This window comes from Staurois parvus, unplaced genomic scaffold (assembly GCF_062004578.1).
Source record: "Staurois parvus isolate SC_StPar_1 unplaced genomic scaffold, SC_StPar_1.0 ptg000102l, whole genome shotgun sequence".
Classification (NCBI taxonomy): Eukaryota; Metazoa; Chordata; class Amphibia; order Anura; family Ranidae; genus Staurois; species Staurois parvus.
This window is the reverse complement of record NW_028317898.1, coordinates 5,912,341-5,936,428: the sequence shown is the minus strand read 5'-3', so window position 1 is coordinate 5,936,428 and position 24,088 is coordinate 5,912,341. Positions and strand designations below refer to the sequence as shown.

Sequence of the window (24,088 nt, the reverse complement as noted above, 5' to 3'; positions counted from 1 at the left end):
TCACCCCCCAAAAGTAGTACAGTGTCACCATGGTGACACTGTACTGCTAGGGTGTCAGTATGTAAAAAAAAAAAAATAAAATAAATAATAATATAAAAAATAAAAATGTAAAAAAAAATATTTAAAAATGATAATTTTTGGTTATAAACTAATTTGGCTTATTTTTTTTTTTTTACTAAAAAGATAATGGAATACATTTTGGCCAAGATGTATGATGAAATATTATTTATTTGCAAAATTTTATAAGAAAAACACTTTTTTTCAAAATTTTTGGACTTTCATTTACATAGCAAAAAAAAATAAAAATCCCAGCGGTGAATAAATACCACCAAAATGAAGTTTTATTTGTCTCAAAAAAATGGTAAAAAATTCATATGGGTACAGTGTTGCATGACTGAGCAATTGTCATTCAAAGTGTGATAGCGCTGAAAGATGAAAATTGCCGTGGTCAGGAAGGGGGTAAAAGTGTCCGGACTGGAAGTGGTTAAAACAGAGAACCTAGAAAAGAGAATTATACCCATGTGGGGTTGTTTTGTTTTCTAATTTTAAGGATCACCCTACTGTCTGACTTTTCAGATAAATGGGAGTATTAATGGGACAGGAGTAGGCAGAGTAATCTGCAGCACTGTGTTTTGCACAGATTAAATTAAAGTCCCAGTATGCCACAGTACATTGATATAGGAAAGGCTTTAATTTAATTGTTGGAGACCGCACTGTGGAGGATTACTCTACCTGCACCCAAAAGGCATTAAATAGTCGCCTGCTGTATTGGCGGGGTTGGGCCTGGTACAGGAAGGCTGACACTACCCCCTTGTACTATATATACTGTATATACACTCTACATTAAAATGAGTTCTTGGCTTGCCCTCAAGGAGTTTAATTTTACTTTCTAAAGTCCCTATCATACTTACATACATACACACACACACGTGCACACATATACACACACACACTCATCATACTGAAGTCTCACTATTGTAATTACCTCCTATGAAACCATCCAGTGAACACTCATACATTTCTTGCATTCCTCAATGACAACTTTCCCAATTTCCTTCACTTGGTGACAATAACAATATGAATCTTGTTCAAACTTATAATTCTAACCCTTATAGGTTTGTGCAACACCAATCTGTGCCAGACTTCCTCTTCGTGATCACCAACTCTAAATATTCAATAGAGAAGATGGGACTTTCAGGGTACATGAACATGAATACCAAACATTAAAAAGTTATCGAATTTTTATTTTGTATGTTTGTAAAAAACACAAGAAAGGAAAAAATACAGAAATATAAAAACAATTTCAGTTCTAAGAATACCAACTGAGATTCAAACTTGGTTAGGTAAATGTAGTTACTCCCTACATGTTTCGCCCTCACGGGCTTCTTCAAGGGAGAATTTATGTGGAAATTTCTACCGCCAAGGCAGTCTAAAGGTATATCAAAGGAAAATTGTTCAATTACCAAACAACTTTAATATATTTAATACAAGGTATTTAATCAATTATATATATATATATATATATAGGACTCAATGGCTCACCGTGGATGTGAAAGCTCACGGAGATAGGAGAAACTGACCTAAAATAGATCTTAATTGGCCTACACGTCCAAATCAGTTGTGGAGGATATAATGGGCATCAAATATCATCTAGGCATAATGGGAAAGACAAAAAAAAAGATTAATTATATTTAACGGAAGATATGAAGAGATCATAATTCAATAGGTTGAGGTAAACTTTGGGCAATTTTACCTGTTAAATGCTTTAGAAGGATATATAGGTTTAACCTAACAAAGATCTATTTGACCTATACGTTCACAACCATAGGAGAGGAAACAATGGACATCAAACATCCATCTAGACAAAATAGGATAGACAAAGATCAGAAACTAATTTAATTTAAAAAAAGAAATCAAGAAATGTTAATGAAAATGAACTTAGGCAATTTTACTTGTTGAAAATTGCAGAGAAATATAAAAGTATATTCTGTCTAAAGGTCTAATTGGCCTATAATGTCCAAAAAAGGTTAAAGAATATAATGGGCATCAAATATCCATCTAAGCGTAACGGGATAAGGTTGGAAAATATAATGGGCATCATATATCCATCTAGGTATAAACATAGGGGGATCAAAAGATTAATTTAATTCCAAAACGGAGTATAAGGAAAGGGTTATAAGTTAATGAAGGGCTAAAGTTAAATCAATGGATTTTACCTGTTAAAATATTGCAATTCAAATAAAATGTGGGGAGAAAAGATTTTAATTGAAGATCAATTTCCAATTCCACCACTAGGTGTCAGCAAAGGACAACAACCAGACAATATTAGCTGAAAAAACAATCACTACTGTAAGAATGCAATATAAAGCAAGCTCTCAGGTGACAAAGAAGTCACTATTTAAGTGTTCTTGTATGGCAAGACCACTTACTGTTATCTCACATATATATTCTTATTATAGCCAAATTTACCACCCTAACTCCTCCCACAGTTTTTACACTACATAGACCGATTGGTGTGCTATTACTTTGTGGAACGTTTCGCCGAATGTTTCACAAAATATCGGCGTTTTTGTGGTGAAATTGGTCCCATAGGAAAGAATGTCGGAATGTTCAAAACTAGAGTGGGAGCTGACAAAAGCTAGAGTGTGAGCTGAAAAATCAGGCCATGATTTCTAAACTGCCATCACTCCCTCATTTTCAAGCCCACCTACACAAATCTTATATCAAAACGTTCAGATATCCCCACTACCACAAAAAATGTCCAAGGCTAAGTCATAGTCCTGATAGTTTTCACAATATGACCATTTGTTTGCAACTCATGCCGCCCATTGACATTCATTGAAACTCCACTGTAGCCACCTCAAATTTGAAGGCAAATTCTAAACTGCGACCTTCATGTTTAATATTTCAGAGACATGCTATGCATCGAAATGTTGGTCTGGGTCTTGTGATTCTCACAATATAAAGCTCTTTGGTGTAGGATTTATATTTTTTAAACTACAACCGTTTGAAGATGGCAACCACCAGTGAACTGAGCAAGTTGGAGCAGTTTGTTTTTAACCGCTCTTCTCTGCCCTTGCTATAGAGTGAGTTGCCATAGGAGCCCAGGTGTGTGAGCAGGCAGCAGAGTGACGAAAGCTAGAGTGTGAGTTGTAGACTACTGGTGGAGGCAAGAACACTTCACACAATTTCCGAAGAAATTGTAGATTTTCTAGTTTTTTGAAGCCCTCCCATTAAATAGGTCAATCTAAATACCTTCATTCATATCCAAAACAGCCTCCATGATACTCAGTGTGCACTGCTGATTAGCAGAAAGACCATTTTTTAATTTCCTGCCCTCTTTTATATCCTCCACGCCGGCCGACGGTCATCGGCCGGGTGCGGACGTCTGAGGTACAACTGCGCATGTGCGAAGGCTCTACTGCACATGTGTGAACCAGTAATACAGTCATGGCCGAAATTGTTGGCACCCTTGATATTTCTCCAGGAAATCATGTATTTCTCACGAAACGTATTGCATTAACACATGTTTTGCTATACACATGTTTATTCCCTTTGTGTGTATTGGGACAAAACAAAAAAAGGGAGGAAAGAAAGCAAATTCGACATAATGTCACACAAACCTCCAAAAATGGGCTGGACAAAAGTATTGGCACCCTTTCACAACTGCGGATAAATAAGAATGTTACAAGCATGTGATGCTCCTGTAAACTCACCTGGGGCAAGTAACAGGTGTGGGCAATATAGAAATCACACCTGAAAGCAGATAAAAAGGAGAGACGTTCACTTAACCTTTGCATTGTGTGTCTGTCTGTGCCACACTAAGCATGGACAACAGAAAGAGGAGACGAGAACTGTCTGAGGACCTGAGAACCAAAATTGTGGCAAAATATCAACAATCTCAAGGTTACAAGTCCATCTCCAGAGAACTAGATTTGCCTTTGTCCACAGTGCGCAACATTATCAAGAAGTTTGCAACCCATGGCACTGTAGCTAATCTCCCTGGTCGTGGACGGATGAGGAAAATTGATGAAAGATTGCAACGCAGAATAGTCCGGATGGTGGATAAGCAGCCCCAAACATGTTCCAAAGACATTCAAGCTGTCCTGCAGGCTCAGGGAGCATCAGTGTCAGCGCGAACTATCCGTCGACATTTAAATGAAATGAAACGCTATGGCAGGAGACCCAGGAGGACCCCACTGCTGACACAGAGACATAAAAAAGCAAGACTACAGTTTGCCAAAATGTACTTGAGTAAGCCAAAAGCCTTCTGGGAAAACGTCTTGTGGACAGATGAGACCAAGATAGAGCTTTTCGGTAAAGCACATCATTCTACTGTTTACCGAAAACGGAATGAGGCCTACAAAGAACAAAACACAGTACCTACGGTAAAATATGGTGGAGGTTCAATGATGTTTTGGGGTTGTTTTGCTGCCTCTGGCACTGGGTGCCTTGACTGTGTGCAAGGCATCATGAAATCTGAGGATTACCAAAGGATTTTGGGTCGCACTGTAGGGCCCAGTGTCAGAAAGCTGGGTTTGCGTCCAAGATCCTGGGTCTTCCAGCAGGACAATGACCCCAAACATACGTCAAAAAGCACTCAGAAATGGATGGCAAAGAAGCGCTGGAGAGTTCTGAAGTGGCCAGCAATGAGCCCAGATCTAAATCCCATTGAACACTTGTGGAGAGATCTTAAAATTGCTGTTGGGAAAAGGTGTCCTTCCAATAAGAGAGACCTGGAGCTGTTTGCAAAGGAAGAGTGGTCCAAAATTCCGGGTGAGAGGTGTCAGAAGCTTATTGATGGTTATAGGAAGCGACTGATTTCAGTTATGTTTTCCAAAGGGTGTGCAACCAAATATTAAGTTAAGGGTGCCAATACTTTTGTCCAGCCCATTTTTGGGGTTTTGTGTGACATTATGTCATATTTGCTTTTCTGCCTCTGTTTTATATTTGTTCCAATACATACAAAGGGAATAAACATGTGTATAGCAAAACATGTGTTAATGCAATACCTTTTTTGTGTGAAATACTTGATTTTCAGGAAAAATATCAAGGGTGCCAACAATTTCGGCCATGACTGTATATTACTACAATGAAAAACTGACAGGACATGACTCATTAAGGGAGGGAACAAAACTGGTGGAATTTCAGCAAAGCTGGATTGGATAACCACTTGCCCTCCTGAGGATTTACCCCCTTCCTGATCAGGCCTTTTTTTGCTGTTTGGCGCTGCACTAATTCAACTGATAATTGCGCGGTCATGCAATGCTGTACCCAAACAAAATTTACGTCCTTTTTTTTCACACAAATAGAGCTTTCTTTTGGTGGCATTTGATCACCTGTGCGCTTTTTATTTTTTGCGCTATAAACAAAAAAAAACGTAAATTTTGAAAAAAACTGTATATTTTAATTTTGGCTATAAAAAATATATAGTAAACTCAAAGTTAGTCATAAATTTAGGCCAAAATGTATGCTGCTACATGTTTTTGGTAAAAAAAATCCCAATAAGTGTATATCGATTACTTTGTATGAAAGTTATAGCGTCTACAAACTATGGTATAGATCAGGGGTCCTCAAACTTTTTAAACAGGGGGCCAGTTCACTGTCCCTCAGACCATTGGAGGGCCGGACTATAGTTTAAAAAAAAACAAAACAATGAACAAATGCGGACACAGTACAGGAGATGACCGGAGCAGCCTGCGGACATAGTACAGGAGATGGCCAGGGACTGCGGACACAGTACAGGAGATGACCAGAGACTGCGGACACAGTACAGGAGATGACCAGAGACTGCGGACACTGTACAGGAGATGACCAGAGACTGCGGACACTGTACAGGAGATGACCGGAGACTGCGGACACTGTACAGGAGATGACCAGAGACTGCGGACACTGTACAGGAGATGACCGGAGACTGTGGACACGGTACAGGAGATGACCGGAGACTGCGGACACGGTACAGGAGATGACCGGAGACTGCGGACACGGTACAGGAGATGACCGGAGACTGCGGACACGGTACAGGAGATGACCGGAGACTGCGGACACGGTACAGGAGATGACCGGAGGCTGCGGACACGGTACAGGAGATGACCGGAGACTGCGGACACGGTACAGGAGATGACCGGAGGCTGCGGACACGGTACAGGAGATGGACCGGAGACTGCGGACACAGTACAGGAGATGGACCAGAGACTGCGGACACAGTACAGGAGATGGACCAGAGACTGCGGACACAGTACAGGAGATGGACCAGAGACTGCGGACACAGTACACGAGATGGACCAGAGACTGCGGACACAGTACAGGAGATGGACCAGAGACTGCGAACACAGTACAGGAGATGGACCAGAGACTGCGAACACAGTACAGGAGATGGACCAGAGACTGCGGACACAGTACAGGGGATGACCAGAGACTGCGGACACAGTACAGGAGATGACCAGAGACTGCGGACACAGTACAGGAGATGACCAGAGACTGCGGACACAGTACAGGAGATGACCAGAGACTGCGGACACAGTACAGGAGATGACCAGAGACTGCGGACACAGTACAGGAGATGACCAGAGACTGCGGACACAGTACAGGAGATGACCAGAGACTGCGGACACAGTACAGGAGATGACCAGAGACTGCGGACACAGTACAGGAGATGACCAGAGACTGCGGACACAGTACAGGAGATGACCAGAGACTGCGGACACAGTACAGGAGATGGCCAGAGACTGCGGATACAGTACAGGGGATGACCAGAGACTGCGGACACAGTACAGGAGATGGCCAGAGACTGCGGACACAGTACAGGGGATGACCAGAGACTGCGGACATAGTCCAGGGGATGAGCAGAGACTACGGACACAGTACAGGAGATGAGCAGAGGCTGCAGACATACAACAGCGGTGGGAATACTAAGCCGGCCGCTCCATAAGATGCACAGACATTTCGCCCCAAGTGTGTCTTATGGAGCGAAATAGTGCCCCATCATTGGTGCCAGTGGGGGGAGGAATAGTGCCCCATTGTTGGTGTCAGTGGGGGGGAGGAATAGTGTCCCATCGTTGGTGTCAGTGGGGGGGGGGAAATAGTGCCCCGTCATTGGTGTCAGCGGGAGGAATAGTCTCCCATCATTGGTGTCAGTGGGAGGAATAGTGCCCCATCTTTGGTGTCAGTGGGAGGAATAGTGCCCCATCTTTGGTGTCAGTGGGAGGAATAGTACGTCACTGGTGTCAGTGGGGGGGAATAGTGCCCTGTCATTGGTGTCAGTGGGGGGGAGGAATTGTACCCCATCATTGGTGTCAGTGGGGGAAGGAATAGCGTTCCATCGTTGCTGTCAGTGGGGGAAGGAATAGCGTTCCATCGTTGCTGTCAGTGGGGGAAGGAATAGCGCCCCATCGTTGCTGTCAGTGGGGGAAGGAATAGTGTCCCATCGTTGCTGTCAGTGGGGGAAGGAATAGTGCCCCATCGTTGCTGTCAGTGGGGGAAGGAATAGTGCCCCATCGTTGCTGTCAGTGGGGGAAGGAATAGTGCCCCATCGTTGCTGTCAGTGGGGGGGGGAATAGTGCCCCATCTTTGGTGTTAGTGGGGGGGAGGAATAGTGCCCCATCATTGGTGTCAGTGGGGGGAGGAATAGTGTCCCATCATTGGTGTCAGTGGGAGGAATAATGCCCCATCATTAGTATCAGTGACACCAATGATGGGGCACTATTCCTCCCACTGATACTTAAATTGCAGCATCTGCATGGCACACTTACCTGTCAGCTGTCCTTCACTCCGGCCTCTCCCGCACTCGAAGTTGCGGGGCCGCTCAGCTCCGCCTCCTCGATGGTGATTGGCCACCTGTGTGCCTTTCCTGAGCCACAGTTCTGGCACCCAATCACCGGTGAGGAGGCGGAGCAGAGCGGCAGGAGTGAGGGAGTGGCCGGAGTGAATGAAGGAGCAGCGCTTCCTGGACTGGATCGTCATGGGACTGGGACCGGAGCCAGGTAAGATATAGCAACCAATAATAAAGAATAAAGTTTAGAGGTTCAAATATATATTACTGTATCACCCAATATATGGCTTCCATCCAGTAGCCAAAAAATATGCAGACCAACAAAGAAATTTGTGAAAAGAGATTCACAAGAAAGCGGCTACATTATGGACAGAATGCGATACTCGGAAAATTTCCAAAAAATTATGCTTTATTAAACATTAATGATTGACAATAGGACAATCACCCTGGTTTACCATCACCTCAGTATGAGACAATACACACAGACCTAAAACCATTTAAAATCACACCAAGACCCGTCTGGATATATATGTGCTGCAGAGGCAGTGACAAACTTTGTCTAGAGCATTTGCAGCACATTGGTTACACACCCTATAGGAGGTTTTTCAAAAACTACTACTAATCCTTTTTCTGTAGTGGTTAAAAAATTTAATTCTATGTTAATGTTGGGTAAAGAGGCAGGCCTTCTCAGTAAAAAGGAATTCGAATATCTAAGAATTGAGGAATTTAATCATCCTACCTTTTACATTATTCTTAAAATACATAAGAATCAAGAAAATCCTCCAGGTAGACCCATTGTTTCTTCCATAAATGGTCCCTTAGATAGAACAGGGAAATATATTGACCTGTTCCTTAAAGACATGGCTCCTAATTTATCTTCTTACGTTAGAGATACTAAAGATGTATTAGCTAAAATTGAAAATCTAGTAATAGACGAAAACTCTATTCTAGTTGGATTAGATGTTGAGTCACTTTATACATCTATTCCACATAAATGTGGTTTAAGATCGATCTCCCACTTTCTTGATAAAATATACCCCTATTTGGGGGGACAAAACAAATTTATTAGTGAACTATTAGACTTTGCATTACGACATAACTTTTTCCAATTTAACAATACCTTTTATCAACAGATTAGAGGTACAAGTATGGGGGCACCATGGGCTCCGGCCTATGCGTGTCTACATTTAGGTTTTTGGGAGGAACAGGTTGTCTTCAGGTCACTAAGGCTTCTCGCACATGCTCAGATTTGTCTGAGGTGTATTGATGATATTTTTCTTATATGGAGAGGAACATTGGAGGAATTAAAACTTTTTCTGGAGGAGCTAAATCAAAACTCCTTCAATATTAGACTCACATATGTGTTTGATGAAAGGTGTATTTCCTTTCTTGACCTTGAACTTAGACTTGAAGACAGCAGGCTCCTTACTAAAACGTTTAGAAAACCAACTGCAGCTAATACCCTATTAGAGGCTAGGAGTTATCACCCACGCTCAATGATTACAGGACAGTTTCTGAGATGTCTAAGAAACTGTTTGAATATTAATGACTTTAGGATGGAGGAGCAGGACCTTTATAAAAGGTTTAGGGAACGGGGATATTCTCACTCTCAGATTAGAAAAGCTCGGAGACGGGCATATCAAACTGACCGTAAGAGTTTATTGTCCCCAAAAAAGGATGAGAAGGTTAAATTAAGTGAGCAACCTGTTAGATTGATAACTCAATTTGGAGATCAATGGCAGGCTGTGAGACAAATATTAGAAAAACACTGGAAGATTCTAACCCAATGCCCCAAATTAAGTAAAATTGTAGGTGAACGCCCCCAAATGGTAGATAGAAGAGCACCAAATCTTGGTGACCTCCTTATCCATTCTGACTATCAACCGTTAAAACATACAACATGGTTGAAGTCACGTGCAAAAGGGATGTATAGATGTGGAAAATGCCAGATCTGTAAATTTGTAAATCGCACAGATTTTTTCTTTGTTTCAAAAATAGTACTCACTATAAAATTCAAAGTCTTATAAATTGCTCCACAGCCAGAGTATTGTATATGTTGACTTGCCCTTGTAAAAAGATGTATATAGGTAAAACTAAAAGACAACTTAAAGTACGAATAGGCGAACACTTTAGAGATGTCAGATCCAATAACCCTGAAAGTAATTTAGCTCAACACTATGCTAAGCACCATGGTGGTAAATTAGATGGTACAAAAGTGAAAGGTTTCTATGCATTACATTTTCCCCAAAGGAGAGGTGATTTTGATAAAGAATTATTAAGAAAAGAAAAATACTGGATATATAAACTTGATACACTGTTCCCAAAAGGGTTAAATGTTGAATGTGATCTCCAGGTGTTTTTGGATAAATAGCCCTATGCAGGGATTTTCTAATTAATATTGCCATCTTGTGGTGAGTTTGCGGTAATTTTTCATTTCTTTTAATGTCAATAGAACATGGTAAACCTTTCCTCTCTTTGATGTATCCAGTTGCCTGTCGTTTTAAATGTGATAAATGACCAGCTGTTGTGCTAAGTAATTAGCCTCTTTCCCATTGAGAATAGCTGCAGGTAAATAATTTGCATATTTGGGTGGGTTTAAACCCACTATAAAAAGGAAGCTGAAAGGCAGGAATCTCATTGGTCCTGACGAAGCTGAGTGAGATATGCCCATCGGCGAAACGCGTTGACGTCATACGTCAGATACGTCACTTCATGTCATGCGCATTGGCGTTATACACGCTGACCTACAAGGAGGCGGCCATTTTCACATGCCATGAGTTATGCAAAGCTGTAGTCGCCATGGAGAGAATGGAACCCGCGAGATGTCAGCTGATGTAAGCGGTTGTTCCCTGGATCAATACGGCAGTACATGTGAAGGACATTTCCATTATTTACTACCCATGGCACAGGTGGTGAGTGGACTGTTACAGGAATAACGAAGAAGGCTTCTTGCTATCTATACTATATATACATCAGAGTGAAAGTACCCAGATTGACTGTCCTTATATTATTTGTCTTATTTCAGGATGGGGACACTATGATGCATTACCTAGATGCAAGGCATACAGCATATATTGCAACAAATGGAAGACCCATTTGGGCCTCATTCTATCACGTATATTAAAGTGGTTTATAGTCCACATGCTGTGGTGAAGAAACCATATAAAGCAGGGCTCTGCTATCTACATTTATTATTCCATCAAGACATCAACAGGGACTCTTTCATCTAGAAGAATTTTTGCAACGATTTGCATCTACCAAGGGTAGATGGGCCCCAACCACATGTGCCTCTATTGGGTTGTACTGCATGAATCTATATTCATATTATTGGGGTATATCCCCCCTCCCTATGCACTTTTTTACCCATATCGCCTTGAATAGGCTAAGGGTTATGTTTCTCTCTACATGGTAACTGTATTAGCTATTATGCATAGCATGTGATAATTATATTATATATACCTATGGTACAATTTTTTGAAAAACCTCCTACAGGGTGTGTAACCAATGTGCGGTGCTGCAAATGCTCTAGACAAAGTTTGTCACTGCCTCTGCAGCACATATATATCCAGACCGGTCTTGGTGTGATTTTAAATGGTTTTAGGTCTGTGTGTATTGTCTCATACTGAGGTGATGGTAAACCAGGGTGATTGCCCTATTGTCTATTATTAATGTTCAATAAAGCATAATTTTTTGGAAATTTTTCTGAGTATCGCATTCTGTCCATAATGTAGCCGCTTTCTTGTGAATCTCTTTTCACAAATTTTTGTTGGTCAAGATATAGCAACCTCCTGCTCGCCCCTGTAGTTAGTTTAGTGTCCCTTCCTCGCGACAAATACGCCCCTGCCGGCGGGCCGGATAAGTGGCCTCAGCGGGCCGCATGTGGCCCGCGGGCCGTAGTTTGAGGACCCTTGGTATACTAGATACTGCAATTTATGCCATTTTTTGCTATACAGCTCTGCATTAGTTTAACTGACAATTGTGCGGTCATGCAATGCTGTACATAAATGAAATTTATGTCTTTTTTTTCCCACAAATAGAGCTTTCTTTTGGTGGTATTTGATCACCTGTGCGCTTTTTATTTTTTGCGCTATAATCAAAAAAACCACCAAAATTTTGAAAAAAAAACCATATCTACTTTCGGCTATAAAAAATATATCGTAAACTCAAAGTTAGTCATAAATTTAAGCCAAAATGTATTCTGCTACAAGTTTTTGGTAAAAAAAATCCCAATAAATGTATACTGATTGCTTTGTGTGAAAGTTATAGTGTCTACAAACTATGGTATAGATACTGTAATTTATCTCATTTTTTGCTATACAGCGCTGCACTAGTTTAACTGACAATTGCGCGGTCATGCCAAGCTGCACCCAAACAAAATTTATGTCCTTTCTTTCACACAAATAGAGCTTTGTTTCAGTGGTATTTGATCACCTGCTTGAACCGCTACAAAAAATTTACTGACAAGTGCTAACAGAGATCAGGACTGATTCTGTGAACACTGCGGTTTTGTGTATAATGTATCAAGTGACAGTTATCTACTGACACTGCACTTGCTGGGGGAGAAGGGGGGGCATAGGGGCTAATCACAGGTGCTGGCAGGTGTCGGGGCTGATCCCGCTAACACTGCGTTTTTGGGGATACTATAGTAATGTGAACGCTGGTATAGCGCAGATCTGATCAAAGATATTGATCAAATCAGACACTATACTAGCAATGGAGGTTTAGCGTGCAAGTGAGCGTGTTCCTGGCAATCAAGGGGTCAAATGCGATTAATTGTGTACTAGTGGCAATCTGACACAATCTGGGAGGGGCGCAAACTGACGCTAACCCTATCGGAAGTCGCTAGTGACACTAATACAGTGATGAGTAAAACTCTGTTCACTGTAATCAATGACACTGGTGACAGGGCAGTGAAGGGGTTAACTGGGGGGTTATCAAGTGGTTAAATGGGATTACTGGTGTACTAGCGGGCAAACTGGCGCTATCTGGGAGGGGCGCTGATACTATCAGAAATCGCCAGCGACACTAATACAGTGATCAGTAAAAATCTGTTCACTGTAATAAATGACACTGGTGACAGGGCAGTGAAGGGGTTAACTGGGGGGGGGGGGCAACAGGGGGTTAAATGTGTCCTAGGTGTGTTCTAACTGTAAGTGTAGTGCTTAGTACTCACAATTCTTCTGTCTTCTTCTCTGTCTGGAACGGAATGTGCTCAGGCAGAGAAGAATGACATCATATCCTGTCCTGTGTAACTGTCAACACAGGACAGGATAGGACAGGAACCGATCATCCGATTTCCAACAGAAATCACTGGCTGAAACCAAATGATTGATCCCTCAGGGATCGAATAGTGACACCCACGGGTCGGCAGGGGCGCGCGCCCCCCCTGCTCTCAAAAACCTCGGGAGTGCGGGACACGTTTAAAAATGTGGTTTTGCGCAGCCCTGCCACCATTTTAATACAGTGGCTGGGCTGCAACAGGTTAAACAAGACCCCAATTCTACTGCCATCTTGTGGCTAAAAAGAAAAATTACGGCCAAAAGAAGTTTTATAAAGAATTAGTCAACAAAAACATGAATAACTAAATAAAAAATGAAAAACAAAATTAAGCAAATTGGAGATTGGTCAAGACAAAACAGTCTTTTGCTCTATTGCACCCTAAGTACTGGAATCAAAAATGTTCAAATATAAAAAATAAAATGGCACCAACTCTATTGATAAAAAAAAATAAAAAAATTAACCAGAAGGTGCAGTCTATATCTCCTGCGTTTAAGTACGTAATAATAAATTTCAGGTTGGATAAAGGTTCTTCTAAGTTAAATATATTATATCTCAAACTATTTGGAGCCTTGTAGAAATTGCGGCTGTATATAAAGGAGAGTCAACCAAGTTGTGGAAGGGTGACTACGCCCTGGACGTCCGTACAACTGCTAAAAGGACGTTAAGCTCTAATAGGATATATTAGTCATTTACAATTCACATCCAGGAAAGTCATGGGGGTCCACATCTTAAGAATCAAGAAAAATTACCATATTAAAATTTTAAACAAAAAAACATTCTAATAAGAATATAAACAAATACCAACACTGATTGTAGTACCAAGTTATACGTACAAATTACATAAATAAATAAACTCTTATGACTGTAACTGACAAAAACAACAACATTTGAATGATTATCTAATCTCTGTATGGGAGAAGGGGAGGCAGGACAGGGCCAAAAAGTGTATTATAAAAAAGGTTTAAAACTCAAGGATTCATTCAAGCCTAGGTATTGAGTAGCATTAAGCCTATAGATCCAACATGTCTCGAGTTGGAGAAGTATTTGGTTATAATTCCCACCTTGTACATGTGGGGGAATATGTTCAAGGGCCATGAATTTAATCATTCCTAGATCAAAGTCATGGTATAGAACTACATGTCTACTTATAGGAGTTTCCATCTTATAATTTTTAATGAGGGAAACGTGAGCTCTTATTCGTTCAAAAAAGTGACGTTTTGTTTTGCCCACATGGCACATAGGCATTTCATCAGATAAACTATAGCTGGTGTTTGACAGGTAATTCTGTATTTAGTTTCAAATAATTTTTATTGAAGAGTTTTAACATACAGAAAAAAAAGGGGAAAAAGGGTATATAGCATTAATATGAAAAGAAAATTTTGAAGGTTCACATGTGATATACACATTGCATAACATAGGGAGAAACGACAATGAAGGATCCCCACCAACTGGCTAGGGAAACTATAGGGTTTGATTGTATTTACATGAGAGGTATACTCGATGTCTTGTGAACTTTAGTAGGAACTGGATATGTGTAATTGGGGAAGGAGAAGAGATAGGAGAGAACGGGGGGGGGGGTAATGGAAGGAGGGCACCGGTATAGTATGGAGTAGAGTATTTTAATTTTGGTATGTATCTGCAATCAATCTATTATGCAATTTGGGTTTTTTAACCATCGGGACCAATGGATCACAAATTTGTGGTAGGAGGAGTTGTGGCTGGCTATTCTTTTTTCCATCTCACATTGGAGATTAAGATATGAGGCGGGTAAATGAAGGAGTAGTAGAGCGCCATAATCTAGTGATATTGATTTTGGCAGCTGCTAAAATATGTATAATAATGGTACGTGAGTTTGTGGGGAATTTTTCAATGCCAATGTGTAGAAGAGCTAGGGCGGGATTTGGGGTTACAGGCGTTTCCGTAATTGAGGAGAGTATTTGGAAAACTTTGTTCCAATAGGATTTGAGTGATTTACATGCCCAGATTAAGTGGAGAAGTGAGCCTGTGTCTCCACAGAGTCTCCAGCATTCTCGTGATTGTTGCGGGTAGAATCGGGATAATTTAGCAGGGGTTAAATACCCTTGGTGGAGGATTTTCAGGTATGTTTCCCAATGGGAAGAGCATTTCGAGGCTTTGAAAGTGATGGTAAAGGTCTTTTCCCATATATGCAGAGCTAGCGGTTGAAGGAGATTATTTTCCCAATTGGTTAGAGATGAAGTATGTGTAGCATATTGTGTGTCGGTGATAAGTGTGTAAAAAGTTGAGATTCCCTTCTTAGGGTAGGTGGTCCTGTGAAAAAATTGGTATGCGGTTGCAGGGATTCCCATTTTGAGTGGTATATTCGTTTTATGGAGCAAATGGGCTATACGCATATAGGAGAATTGTTCCGTATTGGGGAGTTGAAACTTCCTTTGAATGGCATGAAAAGAGTCTAGGTTAGAAGAGGTAAAAATGTCTTGGATGTGGAGTATGCCGAGATTTTCCCACCTTCTCAGGTTTAAATGGGGAATGATAAAATGGAGGGATGAGAGTGGAGTAGGAGCTTGTAAGTTGGCTTTATGTAGTCGGTTATAAGCGGCAAAATCATGCCAGGCTATTAGAGAGGCTTGTATGCAGGGATGCTTATGTAGAGTCTTAGCTTGAGCCAATCGGGGTATAAATAGTAGGTCAGTTATATTATGTGGAAGGTACATGGAGGTTTCCATGACAGTCCAAACTTTTTCAGCGGTGGGGTGCCACCAGTAGAAGAGTTGGTCCAGTAGAACCGCTTGGTATTATGATTTTAGGTGTGGAAGACCAGCTCCACCTCTGGAGGGTGGGCGTATTAGAAGATATGTGGTATATCTGTGTCTTTTCAAGTTCCATATGAACTTGTTCAACATCGTTTGGAGTTTAGAAAAGAAGGTGTAGGGAACTGGGATTGGAAGTGTACGGAAAATATAGAGTATTTTAGGAAGTATGCACATTTTAACCATTGCTATTTTGCCTAGCATCGACAAGTTAGTTGTACGTAAGCTCTTAAGTTCCTGTGGGATGGTTTCTAGTAGTGGTTTGTAATTAGCCGTATATAGTTGGCTAACATTGGCAGATAGTTTAATCCCTAGGTAGGGAATATTTTGCTTTTCCCACGTAAATGGGAAGTGTTGAGAGAGTAGGTTTTGCATTGCTGAGGGGGTGTAAAGGTTTAATATCGATGATTTAGGTTCGTTAAGTTTGTAGTATGAGACCGTTGCATAACAATGGATATGTGCGCGTATCGCTTGGAGTGATTTGTATGGGTTTGTTATCATTAAAATAATATCATCCGCAAAGACACTAATTTTGTGTTCGTTGTGAAGAAATTTAATACCTGTGAACTGGGGATCGTCTCTGAGGTTGGCTGCTAACGGTTCGATAAGTAAAGCAAAGATAATAGGTGACAGGGGGCAGCCCTGTCTGGTTCCATTGGTTATGGAGAAGGGCTGGGAGAGTGTGCCATTAGTTAGTACTCTGGCAGTAGGTTTGAAGTAGAGAGATAGAATCGCTGAAAGCATCCAGTTTGTTATGCCGAATTTTTGGAGTGTGAGTGTCATGAATTGCCAGTGAATGCGATCGAATGCTTTTTCCGCATCTAGTGATAGGAGGAGGGATGGACGGTTATCAGATTCAAGGTGATGCAGCAGCGATATTATTTGTCTAGTAGCATCAGGAGCTTGTCTACCAGGTATGAATCCTACTTGATCTGGGTGGATCAATGTAGGTAAGTATGGAAGTAGTCTGTGGGCAATTATTTTCGCATATATTTTTATATCCGTATTAAGTAATGAGATCGGTCTGTAATTTTGGGTCAATTGTGGGTCTTTGCCCGGTTTTGGGATAGTGGTGATTATTGACTGTAGCATGTCCGGGGGGAATTCCCCATTGGAGGAAACGTGGTTATAGAGGGTGGATAAGTGTGACTTAAGGTTGGGCGCAAATGTTTTATAGTATTTGTTGGTGAATCCATCATTCCCTGGCGATTTGTTTAAGGGTAGAGTATTTATGGTTTTTTCAATTTCTATACATGAGATCGGTACAGAGATAGATTCGAGTTGGGGTGCAGTTAGATTAGGTAGGTTGGTATTGTGTAAAAAGTTTTCAATGGAGGCAACAGTAGGTTGGGTTGTATTAGGGTCATCTTTGATGTTATAAAGGTTCTGGTAATAAGCCGCAAAAGCGTTAGCTATGTCCTGGGGGTTTGTTAGGGGGGAATGCGTGGTGGGGTGTTGAATTGTGGATATTTTGGTTTTAAGCTGCTTTTGTTTAACAGTTTTAGCAAGGAGTGAGTTAGCTTTGTTGCCAAGTGCATAGAATTTAGTTCTCGTTTTTTGGAGATTAGTGTCGTAATTATGCAGTAGAATGGTGCGTAATTTGTTTCTATCTAGGTTTAGGGCTGTGGAGGTGGAGGCGTTTGGCGTTTGTTTATTAATCTCTTCGTTAAGGTGGATGGACTTCAAGAGTTGGTCAATTTGTTGGGATCTCTGTCGCTTAATACGGGAATTTAATTGTATGAGGATGCCTCTCATGTAAGCTTTGTAAGTTTGCCAAAGTGTAGTAACAGAGATATTGGGGGTAGCGTTAGTAGAGAAAAAGAGGTTATGGGCTTCTAGGATGTGCTTCTGGTGTTCTGGAGTTTTTAGAAGTGAAGAGTTGAGTCTCCAGATGGGAGGGATTGTCGATCGCCGAGAGTCATCCAAGGAAATGTGGATTGGTGCGTGGTCCGACCAGGTTATCGTCCCAATGGTGGATGAAGTCACTTCTTGTAGCGTCCATTTGTCGGTAACAAACATGTCTATTCTTGAGTAGGAGAGGTGGGGAGAGGAATAGTAGGTATAGTCTCTTTCGGTGCCGTGCTGGCACCTCCAAATGTCGTAGAGATCATGGTCATGCAAAAAATGGGCGAGAGCAGGTTTGGTAGATGTTTTGTTGGAGGATGAGTCTATAACCGGGTTACTTGTAACGTTGAAGTCTCCGCCGACGATGAGTCTACCTTGTTTGTGATGAGAGATGATTTTATAGAGCTTGCGGTAAAATTGCAGCTGCTTGTTGTTTGGGCCGTATACGTTCACCAGGGTATGGGATATATCATGAATCTGACATATCAGGATGTGGTAGCGGCCTTGCGGGTCTGCTATTTCCATGGTAGTGCGGAAGGAGAGAGAATCATGGACGTCCGTAATGACTCCGTTCTTCTTTTTGGAGTTGTTTGCCATAAATATGTGGGAGTAACGGTGGAGATATAGGGTGGGTATTTTCCCTGTAGCAAAATGAGTCTCTTGTATGAGAAGTACAACGGCTTGGGATTTGCGGGCTTCTTTGGAGAGCAGCGACCTCTTGAAAGGGGAATTCAGGCCTCTAACATTGAGGGAGGTAATATTAATCATTAAAACGTGATTTATTGAGGTATAGTATTGGTAGAGTTATTCTTTGAGAGAATCAAAATTTAAGAGTCTCTTTGAGAAGGAAAATAGTAATGTGGTTGTAGTATAGGTCCGACTCGGTTACGGATGTAGGGGGAGTATTCTTTGTTGATTCAAGATTTCCTTGTTTAAAGGCATAGGAGTATAGTTGGTGGTGCCATGGTAAAAGGGAGGTAGGGACAAAAAAGAGAGTAAAAACACACTTGCAAAAAACGCAAGTAAACTGAGTAGCTAACTTCAGAACTGGGGAGCTTGAACTGGCTTTGACCACCAAAGTGGTCAAGCCGATCGTAAGCGGGTAGGGTGAACATCATCGGGTCTAGGCCAATCGCCAGATATTTGTGTCTTGAAAAGAGACCTCTGGGGGGAGTGCATAGGTGTGCCTACACATGGGGTGAGCCGCGTAGTCAGCTATGTTGCCTCCATATGATGAGCGGAGTCAGGTGTAGCTTCCTGCCCGTCTGCAGGGAGGATGTTCCAGGCTTTGAGCAAGCCTAGGCCTGCTTCTAGGGTTTTGACGGTGAAAGTTCTGCCTTGTCGCCGAACTAGTAATTTTGTGGGGAAGCCCCGTTGATAGGCAATGCCATGGTTTCTAAAGGCTTTGGTAATGGAGATCAATTTTTTCCTGTTTAGTAGCGTGGCTCTGGATAGGTCCGCATATAAACGGAGATTTGTGTGTGACGGCGGGAGAGATGGTGGGTTCCTGGCTGCTATCATAATTTTTTCCTTGGTATGGTAAAAGTGTATGCGGGTTAACACATCTCTTGGAATGGATGTCGACAGGAATGGCGGCTTAGGTAGTCGATGGGCACGATCGATCGCAAGCTCAATGTCAGAGAGAGACGGGAGGAGGAGTTTGCGGTATTGTTGCAGGAAAGGCAGCAATAGCTCGTTAGTAACTGATTCCGGGATCCCTCTGAATTTAATGTTATTGCGACGTGAGCGGTCTTCTAAGTCGGCCAGTTTTAAGTTGATTTGTTCGATGTCAGACGTATGTTCCGCTTGAGCGTCAATCAAATCATTATGTGCCGTTATAATGTCTCCCATGTTGCTTTCAATATGGCGTATTCTACGTTCCTGCCTTTGTATTGCGGTGGACATTTGATTCAGTGATGTAAAAATGTCGTCATGCAAAGTTTGTCTTAGCGAAGTCAGCATGTTTTTCATAGAGACTTCTGTTAATGGTTGGTCAATTGCAGGGAAGACATCTATATTTGGCAGTGCTGCAGGAGGAGGTTGTGGTGGGTTAATTAGAGGCCGGCAGAAGGGGTCAGGGTCCTGGTCAAGTCGTGGCCGGGATTTGGCTGGGCTGCTAATTGTAGGGGACAGTGGGGGTGACAACTCACCAGGGTCCCCTGGGTATAGCTGGAACTGCAGCCTGGGATCTCCTTGCTGGGACCTGTAGTCCTCCTCGTGGCCTGCTGGTGTCCTGTGTGCTGCTGCGGGCGCCATCTTGGAATTCGTGCAGGAGAGCAGGGAAGAATTTGGTGAGTTTCCCCGGCTGCTCCGGGGTTTTTTTCCTCCGGGGCATAGCTGATGAGGTGCGGGCACAGGTCGGAGAGGTAATGGAGTGGTTATTTCCCCCCGAGGTCGGTGAGTGCCGGTGTTTTACTGGCGGGGGGATGGAGCAGTGCTCAGTGCACTTCCATCCGATCGCCGGCCGCGCATGCGCCCCCCGTAATTCTGTATTTATTCAGTGGACTGAATCATCTGGGAGATGAACTTCCCCACAATTTGGCATAAGGCTGCAAAAATTACATTTATGGCAGGAAAAGGAATCGGTATTACTGGTAGGATTAGGTAGACTTGGACTGTAATGACTCCGTACTAACTTATCTTTTACAGAATGCGCTCGTTTATATGTAACCATGTGGTTTAGAGATACAGTATATATTTACTTGCTGTCGTGTCAGCCAACAAAAGAGTCCAATATTTCTGGAGAATTTTATTTATCTGTGAATGTTGTTTAGTATAAGTAGTAATAAGCCTTACCCTAGAATCGTCTTTCGTTTTCGATTTTCCAAACAGTAGGGAGCGTCTCTCCTGTTAATGAACTTTATTAAAGGTTTTCTTTAAACAAGAATGGCTATATCCTTTTTTCTGTAACCGGGTATAAAGATTAGCTTCTTGAATAAAATCACCAACTCTACCTAGTCTGCCTAGGAACACCTCATGTGCACCCTCTTTCTTTAGAATTCCCTTTATCATATAAACTGCTGCATCCAGACCCTTCAAACTGTTTGATGTGCCTTAAAAGCAGATTTAAAGGTTAACAAAATTTAGCAGGTAGAGTTTTTCTTTTTAACACTGCACACTGCAGTGAACTCTTTCTATACAGTGCCAAGTGTAAGAGCCAGGTACTAGTACGTTATATCTGTCATCAACGTTCAGCATCCGTAATGTAACATTCCTATTATACACACAGGTGGCAAAGCATTTGATCACAACTAAACAGTGCAAAGTTAAATTTTTCAATATTTTTAAAATACTGGAATTCTGTTTTTTTTATTATTATTTCTAACTGGCTCTCAATTTTATTTGCAGGTTGATCCAGCAAAAGAAATATACTGGGCCCATGTCAGTTCTGATGCCTGCAGGTTAGCATTACTTTGGAAACATGGTGGCATTTACATGGACACTGATTTCATATCACTTCGACCCATACCACATCACAACTTTCTGGCTGCAGAGTCAAAGCAGTATTCTAGCAATGCTGTTTTAGGTTTCTCTTCCCACCATGAGTTCACCTGGAAATGTATGGAAGACTTTGTTAAAAATTATCGTGGTGACATATGGGGCTACCAAGGGCCATTTTTGTTTACTCGTATTCGAAATCAGTTTTGTAATATGGCTTCCTTTAATGGAAAAGAGGATTTTATGTGTGGCAATATCACTATCTTGAGCCCTGAACATTTTTATCCTATTGGACCCGGATCATTCAATCGGTACTATGAAGTTTGGGACAAGGAACCGACCTTTGACATTTGTTATGCTCTGCATCTCTGGAATTATGCAAATCGAGGGGATCATAGGACAATGGTCCCTGGAAGTAACACACTGGTGGAGCATCTGTACCAAAAGAATTGCCCTTCAGTTTATACTGAATTAGTTAGAAAAAAGACCCCTGTATAAAGAGAAATTACTGTCTTTTTATGTATTAGAGATAAAAAAAAAATTTATATCACAGAGACACCTTAGTTTTTCAGTCAGGCTGGGAGGTACATAAGTGGCCTACACCATGACCAACTTTGGTCAGTCAGAGTTGCACAGTTTGTTTTTATTTACAGACACTGCTTACCCACTTAAGCAGTTTTTTGGTAAAAGTGAACTATGCCTTTAAGGTTTTGGTTTTTAGTCAAAAATTGTTGATTGTGATGTTTTTTTTAGGGTTGCACAGATGCGGATACTGGTATTGGTATTGGTGCCGATACTAAGCATTTGCACAAGTATCGGTACTTGTGCAAATGCTCCAATACCTGAACTCAATACCTTTAAGCTCCTTTCTTTTAGTTGTCAGCAGGATTCCCTGCTGACAGCTGAAATATAATTTTTTTAAAAAGCTGGTAATTAAGGCTGCTTTCAGACCGAGGAGTTTTTCAAGCAATTTTGCGTTAAAAAAAGCACCTGAAAAGCTCAAGAAAATTGCTTCCCTGTGTATGTAAATGTATATCTATGTATGTTTCACACTGAGGAGTAGCGATTGCGGTGCAGTGTAAAAACTCCTGCTTGCAGCATCTTTGGGGCATGTTTGGGGAGTTAAAAAAAACACCCCAAAAACACTTCTTTCCATTGAAATCAAAAGCACCTCAAAAACACCACTGAGAAGTGTTTTTGGTACAGATTTTAAGTCACGTGTCCTTTAACCTCCTCGGCGGTCTGATTATTTCCATTTTTTTGTGCTGAAAGCGGTACCATTTTTTTGCATGGAAATATGTAGTTTTTTATTGTAGGCTGTAATTTTTAGGAATAACTCAGAAATCTGTCCGAACAAGAGTCTAGTAAACATCCCGGGTAGGATAAAATTTGAAACACGAAATCATAAATTATAATTTAATAAATAATCATAAAAATAATATAATAATAAATTTAATTCAATAATATAATCAAACCAAAAACACTGAAATTTGAAATACAGAGGCAAATTCGCACATCGCTGAGCAAAGTTGCAAAATCGTTTTCAGTGTCTGATGACGAATTTCCCCACAAATCATTATCACTCAATTCTGCAAGTGGTTCTGATTTACTATCGCTGTTCTCTAGCTGGTCTTAAACCACTTTTGACGTAAAGGGACGCTTTTTGGACGCCATGGACTTTTCTAAGTTTCCAGGCAGAAAGAACAGTCAAAATGTAGGCAGGGCACAGGACAAAGCAGTAGGGACAAAATGTATGTGAAATGCATTGAAACAGCAATGTTTTGCTATGTAATAATCATTTTAAAAAAAATGAAATTTTTTAAAAATTTCAAATTTGCCGTCGGCTCCGGTGCCCGTACGTCCCGACGTCACAGGGACCGGAACACGGAAGCTGGATGCCGGCATCGGCTGGAGGAGATGGCCAGGGTTGCTGCAGGGGACACATCGTAGGAGCGGACAAGGTAAGTGCTGCAGGGACTCCCTGAGCAATGCCCCATGGTAAGCCCGAGTGTAGTTTGGGGTTACCGCTCTTGGTATTCAAATTTTACCCCGAGCTACACTCGGGAATACTGCTAAGGAGGTTAAAAACGCTCAGAAAGCGCAGTAAAAATGCCTTTTTGGCTGTGTTTTTGTGGTGTTTATTTTAAAAAATCATACGAACCCAGGTGGATGCAGCATTGGTTCGATGCTGCATCTGTCCCTCGACAGTTCTAAGGGTGAGAATTCAGCAGTCACATGACCACTCCCTGCTTGGTTCTCATAGCTGTTCTAAGCAGAGAGTGGCGACTGTCAGAGGGTTCCCCTGCTGACAGCTGAAGTGTAAGCACATCCCAGCAATTGGAGCTGTCAAGAAAAAAAAAAGCACCCTTGCCCCTCTACGTGCACAAGTGCTGACCCTGTGCCGGTATGTGAACAGTGGTTGCACCATGCATGTGAGGTATTGACACAAATGTCAGATCGAGGGGAAGTAATTCTAGCACTAGACCTCCTGTGTAAATATAAATTGATGACCTGTAAAGGCTTTTAAAGCAACACTTATCGATAATACAAATCTATGTACTTTGTTGTCATTGCATGGGCATGTGCAATTTTAAAGCATGTCATGTTTGGTATCTATTTACTCAGCGTAACATCATATTTTATATTTTATCAAACAATTGGGCAATATATTTTGTTTTTGAGCATTAAAATTCTAGAAAGTGTATTTTTCCCAAAAGATTTGCATTTGAAAAATCGCTGCGCAAATACTGTGTGACGTAAATAAATTAAACACGCACCGTTTTATTCTCTAAGGCCTCTGCTTAAAAAAAAATATATATATATAATATTGCAAAGTAATTTTCTAGCAAAAAAAAACAGTTTTTTGCATGTGAAGAAGAAGTGTCAGAAAAGGCTTGGTCTTCAAGAGTGGGTGATGTGTGGCATAAGCTTCTAATGTTGGCCCTGAACTGCCAGGATAGCAGAA

General features: G+C 41.5%; 1 protein-coding gene across 1 annotated transcript in view; it reads left to right on the top strand.

Annotated features, from left to right (window-relative positions):
* LOC149467765 (alpha-1,4-N-acetylglucosaminyltransferase-like) overlaps nt 1–23,910 on the top strand; it is a 54,693-nt gene extending 30,783 nt beyond the window's left edge. Inside the window, exon 2 of the mRNA XM_089671252.1 lies at nt 21,034–23,910. Coding sequence (XP_089527378.1) covers nt 21,034–21,621 — 588 coding nt within the window. The 3' untranslated portion in view covers nt 21,622–23,910. The remainder of the gene's footprint in view (nt 1–21,033) is intronic.
* The last annotated feature ends 178 nt before the right edge of the window (nt 23,911–24,088 follow it).